Raw genomic sequence first — 16122 nt, 5'->3', positions numbered from 1 at the left:
AGCAGCAGCAGCGCCCAGGACAAGAGGATCCATGCAGCCGGGCAGCGCCAGCCATGGGGCTGGGGGTGTGCAAGGATCCCTGTGGGTAGGGAAGGGGCTCCACACTGCCACGCCTGTGGGAAGATTGCCATGTAGCTCCCCTTGGGTATGCTCCATCAGTGCTGTGACCGCTTCCCGTTCCCACAGCTGCACTGAAAGGGACTCTAAATTCAGGGCTTGGCACTAGCTCATGAGTTTCACCCCTTCAGATCTTCCCCACACACTTAGAACTTACTCCATTAGCAAAATCATGTACCTACAGCACCATAAACAGACTAAAAACCAGCCCATAAATGCTAAGAGGTCAATTGTTCGAGCATTATTTACCTGAAGAGAAAATAACCACTGCTATTAGCAACTCTTGATATCAAGGAAGCCTCATGAAAGTTAATAAAAAACTATATTTGCAGATATTTTACAAAGATAACTTTGTTTGCATTGATTGAAAGACAGACCACCACCTTTTTCCAGGTAGCATTTCACCAACAGCAGATTCCATTTCAAAAAGTAGTTTTGATACATTATAAAATAAGACAAATAAGCATGCTGAAGAAATAGTGCAGGCTATACTCTTGGGGATGGTAAGGATGAGGCTCACTTCTAAATTTAGTTTAGCACCCGTGTCCCCAGGTGTGCTTTGCCTCAATGGGAATAATGACAAATGACATGTAACCATAACTACTGTTAATAAGTCCAGGCCTTGAGGAGTGGTTCAATTCAGACTTTTACACTAATCGTGTGAGAGGGGCATTTGTAAAGCAAAGGAGAACACTCATTTTCATATGAGAACAATCGTATGTGATATTGAAGGGCAAGAAGAAAAGAATCAAGTCCAGTCTCCTTTTAGATAGTCTCTCTTCACCTTGGATACCATCGTGAGAAGGGCGGTTCAAGCAGCCATTACAGCATCATAGTCTACTCTTGTTCCCACCAACAGGTGTGTATAGCCAGGGGACACCCTCTAATACATGCCTTTTGCACATTTTCAGTTTCCAGCCTTTGCTCTAAAGTAACACAGACATGTAAGGGAGCTAAATTATTAAGTTATGAAAACTCAGCCACAACTGTAGTTGCTGAAACCGCTCTACCCCCAACTCTTTGCTGATTTAGCAAAAATAATTTTGCCGATTACCAATGCAAAGAATTGCTTTCTAATCCTGTGGTATTTCTGTATCCTCTTTTCCACAGAAGAGAGGGGGAAATCATCTCTACACATAGCAATATGCTTTGGTAAGAAGCCTGGGAACATTTCTTGTTGCAGCCAGGCAAGTGGCACCCTCACATGAGTTAAGTATGTAGATTCTCTGGTTTTAGGTTCATTCATTAAGTACTGCTGTAAAGTCTCCATTCATTTTAATGGTGTAGGAGACTGTACTGCAGAAGTACTTTGTGGAATGTGCCAAATGCACCATGAACACAGCAATGCTGAACAGCCCTTCTATTTACAGATAAATGAAGTGGGAGAAAGAGTAGGCATTCACTGAGTACACTGTGAAATGCAATTTCCTACCAAGCCATAACCTTGTACACCACAACGGCACCAGCGGTGCCAGAAAAGGTCCACTCAGCTGCGTGTGATTTTCTCAGGAGGCATAAAGCCTGTGTCACCGAGCAATCGAAGCGCCACTTTGCCACTAGGGCGGATGACCAGGTGGGTGATGCTGCCATTGTTGAGGGATATCCGAAGCCAACCTTCGGGAGGAAATTGTAAAGCTCTGAAAAAGATAAGGAAAGCAGTTACTTCAACATTTTCAAATGAGTTGTGCTTCTTTTCACTGTTCTTTTTGCATAGGACACATTAGCATTTCAGCTGCAATATGTACACGATAGCAAATTCAGAACAGAAACACTCCTACCCTTTGCAACTGAGAAATAAAAAAGGTGTTGTTTTGGTTGGTTTTTTTTAACAGAAATAAATGACATTGCAAGCTCAGTAAAATCCTTCTGATTACATACCTGAAGTCTCAGTCACAATGGAGTCCTCCTGCCCTCTTGCTTCCACCCCACACACTTGGCATTACAGTAAGCTTAGAGATACTACTTTCACTTTCGGCAAACATCTGCCTGCCGCTTGCTTTTGATGGCTAACTTGCTGACGTCCCTGCTACAACATGTGCTGCCTTGTACAGATCCCACCTTACTTTTAACAAGCTGAAAATTCCCTCCAGGGAACCTTGCTTTGCCTCAGGAGTTATCCAAAACTGATTAACATTCCTACAATTCACCATAGCACTTTGCAAGTTGCAGGTACTTTAAGTGGGAATGAGATTCCTGTAAGAGGCTGGATTCTACAGTACAGAGCACAAGGCCATCCAAAGCGTAAGGCCATCCACTGAACTGCACTTCAGTATCAAGGGTCCCAACTTCAACCTGAGGCTCCCAGTGGCTATGAGGGGCTTCCTAATCAGCAGCCAGGGCCAACTTGATATTTTTCATTTTTAGGCTTACTGAGGGATTTTAAACTTCACCCAGCAAATCCACAGATAGATTTCCAGAGGCATCACACAAAGAGGTGAAGCCAGCTTACCTATCACCCACCCTCACCATCTAGTGACTCAACCCCAATTCATAAGGCAAATTTATTCCAAGCAAAAGGACCTTTTGGCTCTTGCAAAAGATTATCACTTCCAGGTAGGAAGAAGAGACAGCCAATGGAAATAACAAATCACTATGAGCATCAGTGGAACTGATCTCAGAGATAGCGTAAGAACATAAGAGTCTGCTAGATCAGGCCAATGGCCCACCTAGACCAGTGTCCTGTTCTCACAGTGGCCAACCAGATGCCTATGGGAAGCCAGCAAGCAGGATCTGAGCACAAAAACTCTCCCGTCCTGTGGTTTCCAGCAATTAATAAAATCCTACTTGGATTTAGAGGCCCAATACATTCAAGAAAATACCTAGCACACACAGTAAGAAGACGGGCTAAGCTATTTTGCCTGTTAATTGTAAACGTGGAAGAAAAATATACTCTGGGGAGATAATTTGTGATTTTGCAGTGAAAGGCCAGACGAATGAAGATTTAAAGTTATCTAGTCTTTTTATAACACAATGGTAAAGTCTGCGTCCATTACATTTATTTAAAAAAACACTGACAAGGTGAAACGTTAGGACAAACAAAGTTACAATGTAGTCAGCAAGCTTTCTTATGGAAAACAATATCAAAAGAGAGAGGTGTTATGTGCACAGGAGAAAAGTCCCACCATAGACCAATATGTAATTTCCGAAATGTAAAACATGGGATTTCATTGTGCCCATATAACATTTGTTAAATTTCAAAATTAAAACAAACATTTGGGATTGTATGAACGGTGAAATGTAGGAGTGGGGGAGAAAAAAGGTTCATTGCTTCAAGGAGTACAGGCTATAAATACTTAAATGAGTGTGCCCAATTTTGAGGAAAGAGGCAGACCTGCATGATCTTTCCTTTGACCCGAATTCCAAAGAGATACATTAAGTTGAACAGTAGTCCCAGAAACTAAACTGTTCTTTTAAGTTAGTGTAATACTCAACCACCTTGCCTCCAGTCCAACAACCGTGTCCATCTTTTGCAAGAGTCAGTTACTACAATGGTTTCAAGTACAAATCACTCTTTCAAAAAAATGAACATTTGCTGGCATAGCTTGATAGTTAGAAGTTCAGCAGAAAGACATCAATACAACTCTGAAACCATACAAAGAGCTTAACGTACCATCTGTTTCTACACACACTGAAATATGGTTCACACATAAACTACTCATTATGACTTGCACTGTTAATCTAGTTAGCCAGCGCAAGCACACATGTCACCCTTATTAGAAATGTAATGTAACAGATGTGTACTAATATAGACAGGATATTAAATATTAAAGGGAAGCTACACAAGAGGTTGTTATGGAGGTTATAATCTAGCAAAAGGTCAGCAGACACCCTAGGTTTTAATATGCAACTAAGAAGGCTTTTAACCTCTCTATGTGGCAATAGTCACATTTCAATGTGGAAGGTTCTAGGAACAGGGTCAGCCTCTTATCAGGCTTGGACTACATGATATGACATTCCTTAAGGCAGATCCCTATCCAGATGAAGGTGATCTTATCAACTTTTGAAATTTCAGGTCTCATTTGCTTTTGCAATGTTGACTGCCAGCTCATTTCTTACTTGTTTGCAATACACTGTTAAACAAATGCAGATAGGTGTATGAGGCTTGCAACACGATAATCCAGCTCAAAACAGCTGAGCTGTGATGGAATATTTGATCTCAGACTAGCTATTCCTACCTAATGTTTCTTGCCTACACAAACAAAGCAACTCTAAACACACTCAACTTTCTGAGCTCATAATGTTCAATTCGTCTAATATATGGATGGCATACTGGGCTCCATGTCTCCCAGAAATGTTTAAGCCTCCCAGAAAACTACCACTGCACACATTTTCAACAACTCCTCCTGGATAGCAAACTCATTCTGAGAACACACCACCCCCAATGGAACCTGTGAATAGGTAATTAATTGCTTCACAGCATAAAGCCATCAAGGTGGTGTACAAGATAAAAACATAATCTCTAAAAATAAATTCAACAAGCTCTAAAAACAATGAAGTCATCCCTACGAGAAAAAGCAGCAAAACTACCTTTTCAGATATAAAATATTGGTATTCCACTCATAACTGAGTCACAACCTGGGTCAAATCCTTAAACAGAAATTTCCTCAGTAGGCACCTAAACATCGTGAGTTTGGATGGTACAGTCATACCTTGGTTTTCGAACAGCTTAGTTCACGAACAACTTGGAACTCGAACGCCGCAAACCCGGAAGTAGGTGTTCCAGTTTGCGAACTTTGCCTTGGAAGCCAAACTTACGGCATGGCTTCCGATTGGCTGCAGGACGCCCCTGCAGCCAATCGGAAACCGTGCCTTGGTTTCTTAACATTTCGGAAGTCGAAAAGACTTCCGGAACGCATTCTGTTCGAAAACCAAGGTACGACTGTAATTGATTAGACAGCTCAAACTTCAGCACTAAAAGTCTAAGTATCCAGTGCAGGCTAAGTGCTCTTTAGTTATGGATGCTTAAGCCTGTATGCTCTGTTCTCATTCTGCACTTCCAAAACAGAAGCACTTAACTGAATTCAGCATCTCTTTCAACCCAAACAGGTCTTCAGCACAGTTCAAAGAAACCAAGGTTACACTGTCTTAGAAGATGCAACCAAAAATGGTAGAGTTGAGCAGGATGTAACATGAGGGACAACTGTACATCTCTCAGAACATTTATTTGATGCAAGAAGGGAAATCCAGTTTCACAGCTCAGGGGCAGAATACCTGCTAGACAGTTACTTTGGATTTAAGTAATAATTTGTTTTGCTAACCCAAACTTTGGTCCAGGATTTGGAGGTTCTGCAAGCAGAGCAATAGATAAGCTGCATTCTCATTTTTCCATTTCTAAATTTCATAATACGTTTCGTATGGAAGGTTTATTTGTTTTATAATCCCCTACTCAAAAATAGAGATTAGAGCAAAGCTTCAAGTTAATCTGGCAGTCATATGCTCTCTGGACAGCTGTTCATTTTACTGTGCACACACCCTCTCCAAATAACTCAGAGCCGCTAAATGCATTTGATTGCTTAAGTTAAGGGTTAGCACATTATTGTTTTGGTCATGAAGAGCCAATCAGAAGGTTTCCCATACCCACCAGTTTGTTTCAATGCCATAGTTACCTGCAAACTATGTAACGAATAACATTAGCATGACAGACGTAGATTTCATAGCTATCCTCTTCCTGCTTTACATCAGCCCTATGAATGTAGTTTCGGAAGGCAGCTTCAATCCGAGCCCCATCTTCGTAATACTGCTAAAAAGCAGATAATTGGTTATTGATGTATATATTTAAACATGCACAAGCTTTTCATCTTTAACTTACCATTAGTGTTGGCTACAGAAAAGGATTTTGACATTTCTGATCAAGATACAGAGGTCATTATCCAACCTCAATAACCTGCTGTGATTACTGCCCTACTGAAGGCTATTTTTCTCCACCATCTGTAGTCCATCTTATCAATAGAAATGGACTGCACAGAACATACCTCTTCTGGACCAAACTCAGTGTGCTGGGTCGTGCCTTTTAAACTCTACGCCACCTGGGCAATGGATAACTTATAGGAGGTGCTACTAACTGTGCATCATCCTGTTTATTAGGTCATTAAGCTGGGCTTTGTTCTGTGTTTCCTCATTCACCGAGTTCAGAATGATTAAAGAAAAAAGGTAGGACCTTGCTGCTGTGGCTCCCATTCTTTAAAGTTCTCTCTCTAGTGATATATTGAAATGTTAATTCCTTTTGCTGTTGGATGAAAATATTCTTGTTTAATAAAATATTCTGTTAATCAGCATGTGCCACTTTGGGTGGATTAGCAGACAGAAGAAACCTGAGGAAACTGGTCTACATTGCTATAAGTAAAGCCAAAGATTACACAACATTAAGGCAATTGCTTATACAAAAATCTTACCACAGCTTCTGGCTTCCAGTGGGAACTAGGAGGATTTGGTTCAATTGGAGCTCCTTCACGCAGAAGGTCAGTGCTTGATTTCTTCACCCCTGGGGGAAGAAAAATGAAGACATGCATTTCAGAGCCTTGTCTCCAGGGCCATCTCTGACATTAAACTCTAGATCTGCATCTATACAAAGTAAGTTAGCATATCAAAGGTGCTGCAAATCTTTTAATACCCTGGTTGTAAACTCGTGTTATGACAAGCAAGGAAGAATAGTGCATGGCCTGAAGGGTTTGTGCTAGAATGTACTCCTTGTACAAGTAACGTGCATTGTGTCAGAGACAGAGATTAAGAGAAAGGGTCTTGTTGCTGACTTGTGGAAGTCAGTTGGTAGTTCACAGCTCAACCTATCTGCATTTGTTTAACAGTGTATTGCAAACAAGTAAGAAATGAGCTGGCAGTCAACATTGCAAAAGCAAATGAGACCTGAAATTTCAAAAGTTGATAAGATCACCTTCATCTGGATAGGGATCTGAAATTTCAAAAGTTGATAAGATCACCTTCATCTGGATAGGGATCTGCCTTAAGGAATGTCATATCATGTAGTCAGCAGAGTCTTAAGAGATTTCCTGCTTCCAGCAACCAGTTTCTTCTAGAATTCCAAGATAAGGGAAAAACTCCTCCCATTCAGTTCAAAGTAACAAAGAGTTTATTGTCTCCAGACACAAGACAAAGCTAAGCGCTACTACCTACTATGTACATTTCTTCTGGTCCTTGACGTAAAGATATATCACCATGCTAGCTAATGCTGCTGTGTAAAACCCACAACCTCTTCCCCCAACTCTCACAGATTCAGTCAGACCCTGACAGCAAACAGAACAATATCAGGATAGTCACAACATCAGAACAGGACCAGACAAGATGTCACATAATGAAAGCAATGCCCCAGTTACTATTATACCTGTCTCTACTCGTAGGCATATCTCCTGAACCAATGGTAGGGTGAACAACTCAGCAAGTCATACACTTGAGCTTGCTCTGTTGCTATGGTAACCCAGTGCACCTGCGCTCTTATCTCAGAACATCCAGACATGGGGGATCAGAGTGGTTCCCCACCACTAACATAGAGGAAAGAATTTGGGCAAACCTCTGCAGCAACACCTTGGTAGTTTAGTCGGTAGAGCGCAAGACTTAATTTCAGGGCCGTGTGTTCAAGCCCCATGTTGAGCAAAAGATTCCTGCATTGCATGATTGCACTAGATGACCCTTGTGGTCCCTTCCAACAGTACAATACAATTCTATGATTCTATGTACTAATGTTCTCTTAAACATATCACTATGTGTTCTTTCCCACTTTGCAGTCAATATTGGTTCTCACACAATTAAAATTAATAAACAGTAAATATATTAGGAATACATGGGAGATGTTTATCAAAAACATTTAACAGGCCTTCATCAGAATATTCCAGGGCAGGCAAACAATTCACGTAACACACAAATGTAGTGTTTTGTTTTTTTAATGACATAAAGGCAGACTGAAGACATAAAACTTAGGAACAAAAAAAAAGCCCAATTCCAACTAAAATTCCCCATCTAAAATGCCTATGCAAGGACTTAATCAGGCACCATATGTCAATGCTTTGATTCAAGAATGCACCCAGCTTAGTCTGCATGGCCCACTCTGTGCTTATGAAAGCCACACTGTCTATTTAGAACAAATTATGTTTCCTGATACAACAAGAGAATTCACTCACCAGGAAGATGCTTGCTGATGATGTTGGTTGTTTCAGTTGCTCTGGTCATAGAAGAATGGACAATTTTATCAAATTTCAGTCCCAAGCTTGCAAGCCTTTGCCCTGTCAACTCAGCTTGTTCACGACCTAAAAATTAAGGCGACGTATAAATTGCAATGTGTCTCTTTTAACACATTCGGGGTGTGTGTGTGTGTAAAATAAGATTTCTACATTATGTAGACCTTTTGTCCCAGCACAATGATACACAAACAGTTATTGCCACTGCTGTTCTTTCAACTTGTATCTTCAGCCAAACAGATACAATGAATTTTTGAGTATGTGGAAGTACAAGTAGAATTCCAAATGGGGCCTCCTTGCTAATCAAGGGTTTGTTTAATCAGGAAGAAGGTTGCATTGTTTGTAGAACTATTTAATAATATTGTTTTATATATATGTATATATAAATATATTATAAAATATATATGTACGATATATATGTACAATGCTTTATAGCAGTACAAAATTATAATCTAAAATTCAACAGAGGATAAATAAGTAGAAGGGAAGGGTAGCGTAGGCAAGTGTAAAGAAAATATATGCATTTGTTTCAGTTACATATGCATAGCCTTGGCGACAGGAATAGTTGCTAGGAGATGGGAACTAGGGTGCTGAGCCAAAGACTATATGGAAAAGGAGGGCTTTGAAAGATTTGAAGAAGCAGGGGGTGGGGCAACATACAGGTATTCTGGGAGGCAGTTCAAAGCATACCAATCAGCAAGGGTGGGGTCTTCTCAAAGAGTAGGAAAGCTTCACATGGATTAGGGTAGTCAAGTACAGGCAATGAGCAAATAAGAGCAAAGGGATGAGAAGCAAGAGAAAGAGGGATTTGAAAACCACTAGACTTAGTGATTTGATTAATAGGCAAGGCCAAGTGAACCTACAGAGAAATGCTGCAATATAAAGTTTTCCTGTGCATCAGAAAAGCCAGTCATGTTGGAGAAGAGGGGAAGAAATAATGTGTCCAGCTGTGCTCCTTACTGCAACAGCAAACTAGGCCAAATATTGCTCTTCCAGCATTGCAGAGAAGGCACTGGGGGCAGAAGAGGCTGGGCAACAGACTTGGGGATGAAATGACACAGCTACTGCAATTATCTATTTACACAGCTGACCAACAAAAGTTTGTAATGCCTAAATGCCAATTCACAATGTAAATAATCTACCTGTTAAGAACAACACTCTGGTCTCTGCCAGGAAGTACTAAGGGTGACTGAATAGTTTCCCTACCCCCATTTTAACGAGAGGCAATCAAATCAGTAAATAAACTGGCAAGTTTGCTTTCTCCCCCAGCTCTGAGGTATGAAAAGGCCAGTCATACGTACCAAGCTTGGTTAGAATTCTCTCTTTATCACTGTTCCCATCTGTGTTGTACTGAGAATGGCGTATGAGGAATATGTGTCTGGTAGCTTTTGCTTTGTAGTGGGCTAGACGAGATGAGTCCTCCTCTTCCCCAGTCTCTTCATTTTTCTTTTTCAAGTTCATAAGAGCCAGTGGTTCTCTCCTGAAAATCATTTTGAAGTTTATATTTCTGTATCAATAAATGATGGGGCAGAGGTAGCCAACATAGTGCTCACCAGATGTCTGACTACAATGCCCATAATTCCTGACCATTGGTCATGCTGGCTGGGGCCAGTGGGAATTGGGGAGTCCAACAACATACATAGAGCTCTATGTTAAGATACTCCTGTAATAAGATAACTGGACATGCAAATGAAGTGACCCAACAACATCCTTTTCAGTGCAACGTGTTCGCTTGACAAAATCAACCAGATTTACAGTGGTACCTCTGGTTATGAACTTAATTTGTTCGGGAGGTCCATTCTTAAGCTGAAACCGTTCTAATCCTGAGGCGCGCTTTCGCTAATGGGGCCTGCCTCTGGTGCACAATTTCCATTCGCATCCTGGGGCAAAGTTCGCAACCAGGAGCAGCTACTTCCGGGTTAGTGGAGCTCATAACCTGAAGCGTTCATAACCAGAAGTGTTTGGTACAGAGGTACCACTGTAACAATGCTCACTTTATATCCCCCAGGCAATCCCTCATTAAGAAGTTCAACATCTCAATAATGTCTCATTTCTACCCATTGAGAAAGGCAGTTTGGGTGCAGTTTGTGAAGCCAGAAAGAAAAGGCAGCAATGCAAAGCTTCGGGAGTCTAGTGCAATGAGAGATTTAGAGGTATGACTGGTGCCCAAAGAAACACTTTTAGACATACCAAAGAACTGAGGCATGAGTCTGCAATGCGTGCGTAAAAATACATACAGCATCTAAGTACAGTGCACTACAACTACTATAGCAGGCAAATAATTTATTAAGTGGTCTGCCAAGATCCTAAGCAATTTTTAAGTGATCTGTGGTGGGGAGGGGTTTGGGAACCACTGCACTAGTACATGAACCAGCCCTATACCAAGACTCATCTTCTGAAGCAGCCATTTGGAGTTGCTCAGTTTCATTCCAGTGTCTGAAATTATTAATCACTGTATTTTCACTGGTCCATTAATGCACCAGTTCAGCCAATATCTTTGGATCTTTTCTGCCAACAGGGTACAAGATTGTAGGTTTTCCAATCATCCATCTGGAACATTTCCCCATTCTTTTCCTTCTGTTCTGATTTCTCACAGCTGTCTCAGCTTTTAGCAATGAAAGGGGAAATTCTTGGAAATAAATATCAGCTTATGTACTCAAATGTGGTTTTTTAAAGTTTTGGAATATTATAGAAGAGTCAAAGAGTTATTTTAACTTCTGGAAGACAAAGTGGACTAGCACAAAAGAAAGTATATATAAAACAGCCCTATCACACAGAACACATTAAATATTGATACATCTTTTTGATGATGTTTATGCTATTAATACATTTCACAACAGCAATATAGCAGCACCAAGTATTTCTCTTCTCACATACTTTGTAGGGGTGTGCACCAACCACTAGATTTGATTCAGACCCCGATTTGGTGCTTAAGAAACTAACCCAATTTAGTTTGACCCAGTTTGAATCAGATTTTTTTTTAAGGGAAGAAATTGTAAATGCTACTTGATGAAGCTGCTACAATAGGAACAACTTAGTTTCCACAATACCACTAGCACAACTGCAAATACATGCACCACTTAATGCAATTCCGAAGTCTGGATGTTAGAAACAAGCCAGAACTGTACCCACCCCACATATTTTCCTTTAGTTTATTTACAGATAGTCTTATGTCCCATTCACACCCAGAAGTTATCTTAGTACTTAACAGTTTATGCAGAACCATGAGATAAGAGGTATGAGATACAGAACAGAAGAGAGATATGTATGGCCTTCACAGCTTTGGAGAAGGGCCATAGCTCAGCAGAAAAGGATATAGGAGGTCCCAGGTTCAATCCCCAGTATAGTGTGGGGGGAGGGAGGTCCAAGCCTGAAACCCTGAAGAGTTGCTGCCTATCAGTGTTGACAATATTGAATTAGATGGACGATTGCCCGGCTAATTAATTTTGATGAACTCTAATTTTTAAAAAAAATATTAACAAAATTAAGAAAACTTGAAGTTTTAAAATGAAAAATATTGACCTGGCAAGCAATATAACTAATTGTTCATTGCTATCACACCGATCCAAGGAACTTCTCTGTAAAGTCCTTGGGGACCCAAAGAATATTTATTATATATATATTACTTATATATTACATTTGTATGCCATCCTTCATCTGAAGATCACAGGGCGGTTCACAGCATAAAAGTTAAATGTGCTAAAAATTGAAACATGCTAGCAAGGCAAAATTTTAAGTTTACAATTCTAGCATATGAGCTGACACATGATTGTGCACCTGTTCCGAGTTTACCTATTCACTGCTCTCAGAACGATTTTGAAGAAAAGCTAGATAATATAGACTTTGAAGTGAGACAGAAAAATGGTTTTTCCCATGGTGGGTACAGTTGAGAAACTGCAGTGTTGTGCCATAGAAGGGAATAAGCCAAGTTTGAACAGATGTCACCAAATGACATATCCGTAATAAGCCTCTCATTTATTTGTGCACACATCTGCAATGTGTAGTGGTGCCAAGCCATTATAAAATTAGGAGGTGGGAGGACTTTTGCTCAGATTTAGTGTTATTAAACCAGAGATAGAACCATCTGGGAAGGAATTAAATAAAAGTATAAGCTTAGCACTTCCCTCTAGCTCAACCTTCCCTTCCCTACTCTCCAGATGTTTTAGACTACATCTACCATCAGCCCCGTGGGACGTGGATGGCACTGTGGTGTAAACCACTGAGCCTTGGGCTTGCCGATCAGAAGGTCGGCGGTTCGAATCCCCATGACGGGGTAAGCTCCCATTGCTTGGTCCCAGCTCCTGCCAACCTAGCAGTTCAAAAGCATGTCAGAGTGCAAGCAGATACAGTGGTACCTTGGGTTAGTAACTTAATTTGTTCCAGTGGTACCTCAGGTTAAGAACTTCATCCATTCTGAAGGCCCAGTCTTAACCTGAAACTGTTCTTAACCTGAGGTACCACGTTAGCTAATGGGGCCTCCCGCTCCCGCAGTGCAGCCACTGCACAATTTCTGTTCTCATCCTGAAGCAAAATTCTTAACCTGAGGTACTATTTATGGGTTAGCGGAGTCTGTAACCTGAAGCGTCTGTAACCTGAGGTACCACTGTATATTATTTAATAGATTTATACCCGATCTCATCAGGAAACTTTATGTTATTTTGAGATTCTCTAAAGGTTCTCTAACCCCAATTATTAAAATGTCCTTTCACATCCAATACCGGTGTAGAAGACTCTCCTAAACTGCCAGGAGTCAACATAACCACCTAAATATGTTAAGTGTGGAATTATATTTGCATTGTTGTGGCATGGTAAAGAGTCGAGTTTATTAACAATGAGTGCTGAATTCATAATTTTGACTCATCACCAATTTAAATCTCCTTGGATATTAAGAGAATGAATCCACATCCTGCTGAAAATTGCTAGGTATACTCCTCAATTTTCATTTTCCACCCCAGGCACAGCTGCGCTTCAGCAAACAAGGGTGAAGCATAAATACCAGTTCAAGAGCAGACATCCATTAGAGTTTGTTCACATTAAGCTTTCATAAACTTGGCAGATTGAATGCAACTTCTCCTATTAAGTTTCTCAACATTTCTTAAGGTGAACATCGGGAAGTGGCAAGAAGTACAAGTGTGGTTCTCAGATATAAGTTCAGCAACCACATCTCACAAGATTTACAAGAAGTCTAAATCACATATTCACAGTAACATACATGTGCATTTCAGCACTGCCTGTAGTTAAAAGCTGTGTAAGAAGCCCTCCGAGCCAATACAAGCCACAACTAGGGATGAATCTTGACCTGTGGCAGAAATAGTTGAAAATATAAAACTGCTTGCTGGACAGAGGTAGGTGGGGTAGCAAGTGCTGAGTACAAGTGACCATCAGGTTTCTGGGCACCCTGAGCATCCAGATACAATGGAATAAATGTTTGGCAATAAATACACTGGATCACATTTACCTCTTGTCACTCAAGGTGTTAGTAAGGAAAAACTACAGCCATTTAGTGCTGTACTCAAATGCTAATGCAAATTAGAATGTGCAACCATAACTGAACACTGAAAAGATGGGAGAAAAGCCTGCTTGTAAAAAATACAAGTTTGTTATTTGAGGTATTTTTAACATTTTGCAGTCACTGAATTGATTGGGATTCTCTCCCAGTGAGAATATGGGCCTTAAAATCAATGTTAAGAATGGCAAGCAGGGAGTCAAATATGGTAGGAAACAGATCGTGTGTATAGACTGTGTAACTCTCCAGGAAAAACAGGGAGATAATCCATTCTAAGATTGCAATTCAGTAAAGTTACTCAAAGTGTTTGGGTTAAGAATGTGCTTTTGTTTAATTAGGCTGCAGATATTTTTAAAACTGTACTTTTTTATTAGAGGTACTGAAGGGAATGGTTGTGTTATATTAGGAGAGACATTTCCCATCTCTCCACAATGAAGATTGCCCGCTGCAACAAATTCAGGAACTTAACTTAAAACATACATCTTTCCTGCAGAATTGCATTTACTCACATGCACGTTTCATCAACTAAGCCCCATTCAAAATGGATAAATTCTATTTAAACAAGTTATTTTTATTTGGACTCCTAGCTCATACAAAACAAAGACCCCCCCCACATAGCCTTCATTTGTGCCAGGGCAGAGTCCCTGCATCTGTTTATATTATGCCAGAACTCCATAATAAAGATTACACAACACATCATTTATGAAATACACTGCTTCAGGATGTAGAGGTAGTGAGGAACTTAGATGGCTTTCAACAAGGATTAGACAATGGCTTTTAAACCACAACTACTTGTTCCCATATAGCATTCCCAGGAGTTATGCATTACCTTTGGGCTTTGCAGCTTCCTGGAGACATTTACCTGACTTTTTTTGGGACACATGGACTAAATGACTTTTTAGAATCCATATTTCAGCAGATTTATGTTCCACTTTTTGACTAAGTTCTCAAGTTTCAACTCACAAAAGTCTCTCCCTTAATCCCCAAGAGGAATTTCTCGTCATATTTTGTATTAACATGACGAAGGGCCTGACATCCCTGTACTAGACGACGATAAAGTCAATCAAAGCTGTACCACCAACTCTGATTTATGAAAGTATTTCTGTATCACGATGTCTTAAAACACCAGAACCTTTCAACACAAAACACCTATTACAAAGCACATGATCTATCCCCCACTCAAATACATGTAATTAAGAGGCAGCAGCTCCTTAAAGCAAAGGCCGGGTAAATCCACCCCCCCTCACTTTAGCAAAACACTGCACTTCAAACCCACGAAATCGTCTGGAGATGCAGCTCTTTGGACAATCGAAAGAGTCGGCGTTTCATTTTTCACTTTCATTTTCTTTTCTGGTGAAGGGAAAAGCACTTTCTATAAATAAGAATGCAACCGAATGATTAAAATATGACGATGGCGAAGTCCATGGGGGTGGGATGAGGGGTTGCCAGCAGAGAGCAGCCTGGCGTGCTCCTGTGCTTTGGAAGGGTTGCCAACTTACGGCACCTTGGCCTGCTCCTATTACCTTGGGGAGGTGTTTTTTTTGGGGGGTGCGGGGAATGGGATTTTCGCCCGCCCGCCCAGAGGCCTGAAGATGCTTCGCTTTACCTGTCCCAGTTGTCGTCCCAATAGCCGCAGTTGGGCTTCTCCAGCCAGCCAGGCGCCGTGGCGGGGCAGGAGGCTGCGTTGGCCGGCGAAGGCAGAAGCAGCAGCCCCGGCGGGGGAGCCGCGGACGGAGGCAGGGGAACCGGGGCGTCGCCGGAGCTTTTCCCCACTACCACCTGCTGCTGCTGCTGCTGCTTCCCGAGAGGCACCGCAGAGAAGAAGACAGAGCCGCCCGCCAACCCGCAAGCGGCGGCCGCGGCCACCGCAACGACCCGCCTGAACGCCATGGAAGGAACTGAGGGAGGGAGGCAGGCAGGCAGGCGGCGGCGACGAAGAAGAAAGCGCGCGAGGAATAGGGGCGCCCGAGCCTAAATAAGCGGCGAAGGAAAGGCGGACTGAGGGAGAGGGAGGAGCAGGAGGAAAAGGCAGCAGCCGGCAGGCGGCGTCACACGCCCCCTTCGCAGCGCCGCCCTGCCGAGGCGGGCAAGGCAGGCAGGGAAGCTGACTCCCGCCGCCGTCGACGGCGCCCGGCGTGGGACAAGATTGCTCCGTCCCTGAGGAGAAAAGCGTTTCTGAAGGAAACTGGTGAGGAGGGGAGGGGAGCAAGGCAGGCAGGGAAGCTGACTCCCGCCGCCGTCGACGGCGCCCGGCGTGGGACAAGATTGCTCCGTCCCTGAGGAGAAAAGCGTTTCTGAAGGAAACTGGTGAGG

At 41.9% G+C, this 16122-nt stretch overlaps 1 protein-coding gene across 2 annotated transcripts; it reads right to left on the bottom strand.

Moving 5' to 3' along the window:
• Positions 1–420: 420 nt before the first annotated feature.
• On the bottom strand, positions 421–15908 carry PGAM5 (PGAM family member 5, mitochondrial serine/threonine protein phosphatase). 2 transcript variants are annotated; one of them, XM_081840808.1, is made up of 6 exons: positions 15416–15908; positions 9605–9783; positions 8247–8372; positions 6510–6598; positions 5724–5857; positions 421–1754 (listed from the first exon to the last, which is right to left on the bottom strand). In XM_081840808.1, exons 1-6 carry the CDS (start codon positions 15697–15699, stop codon positions 1604–1606), a joined length of 963 nt encoding a protein of 320 aa, XP_081696934.1. In that variant the 5' UTR covers positions 15700–15908; the 3' UTR covers positions 421–1603. The 2 variants fall into 2 exon arrangements, with proteins under 2 accessions (XP_081696934.1, XP_081696935.1); XM_081840809.1 differs by having other exon boundaries at positions 5724–5854.
• Between the last annotated feature and the right edge of the window lie 214 nt (positions 15909–16122).

Source organism: Podarcis erhardii, assembly GCF_964252035.2.
Source record: "Podarcis erhardii genome assembly, chromosome: 15".
In the NCBI taxonomy this organism is placed as follows: Eukaryota; Metazoa; Chordata; class Lepidosauria; order Squamata; family Lacertidae; genus Podarcis; species Podarcis erhardii.
The sequence above is the reverse complement of the archived record's forward strand: the minus strand, read 5'-3'. Positions and strand labels throughout refer to the sequence as shown.

Excerpts from the sequence above, each read along its gene's own strand:
- PGAM5 (XM_081840808.1), bottom strand. The coding sequence starts at position 15,699 with ATGGCGTTCAGGCGGGTCGTTGCGGTGGCCGCGGCCGCCGCTTGCGGG. Across the intron at positions 9,784-15,415 it reads TGGGACGACAACTGGGACAG|GAGAGAACCACTGGCTCTTA; the intron begins GTAAAGCGAAGC and ends AATGATTTTCAG. Across the intron at positions 6,599-8,246 it reads CATCAGCAAGCATCTTCCTG|GGGTGAAGAAATCAAGCACT; the intron begins GTGAGTGAATTC and ends TTCTTCCCCCAG.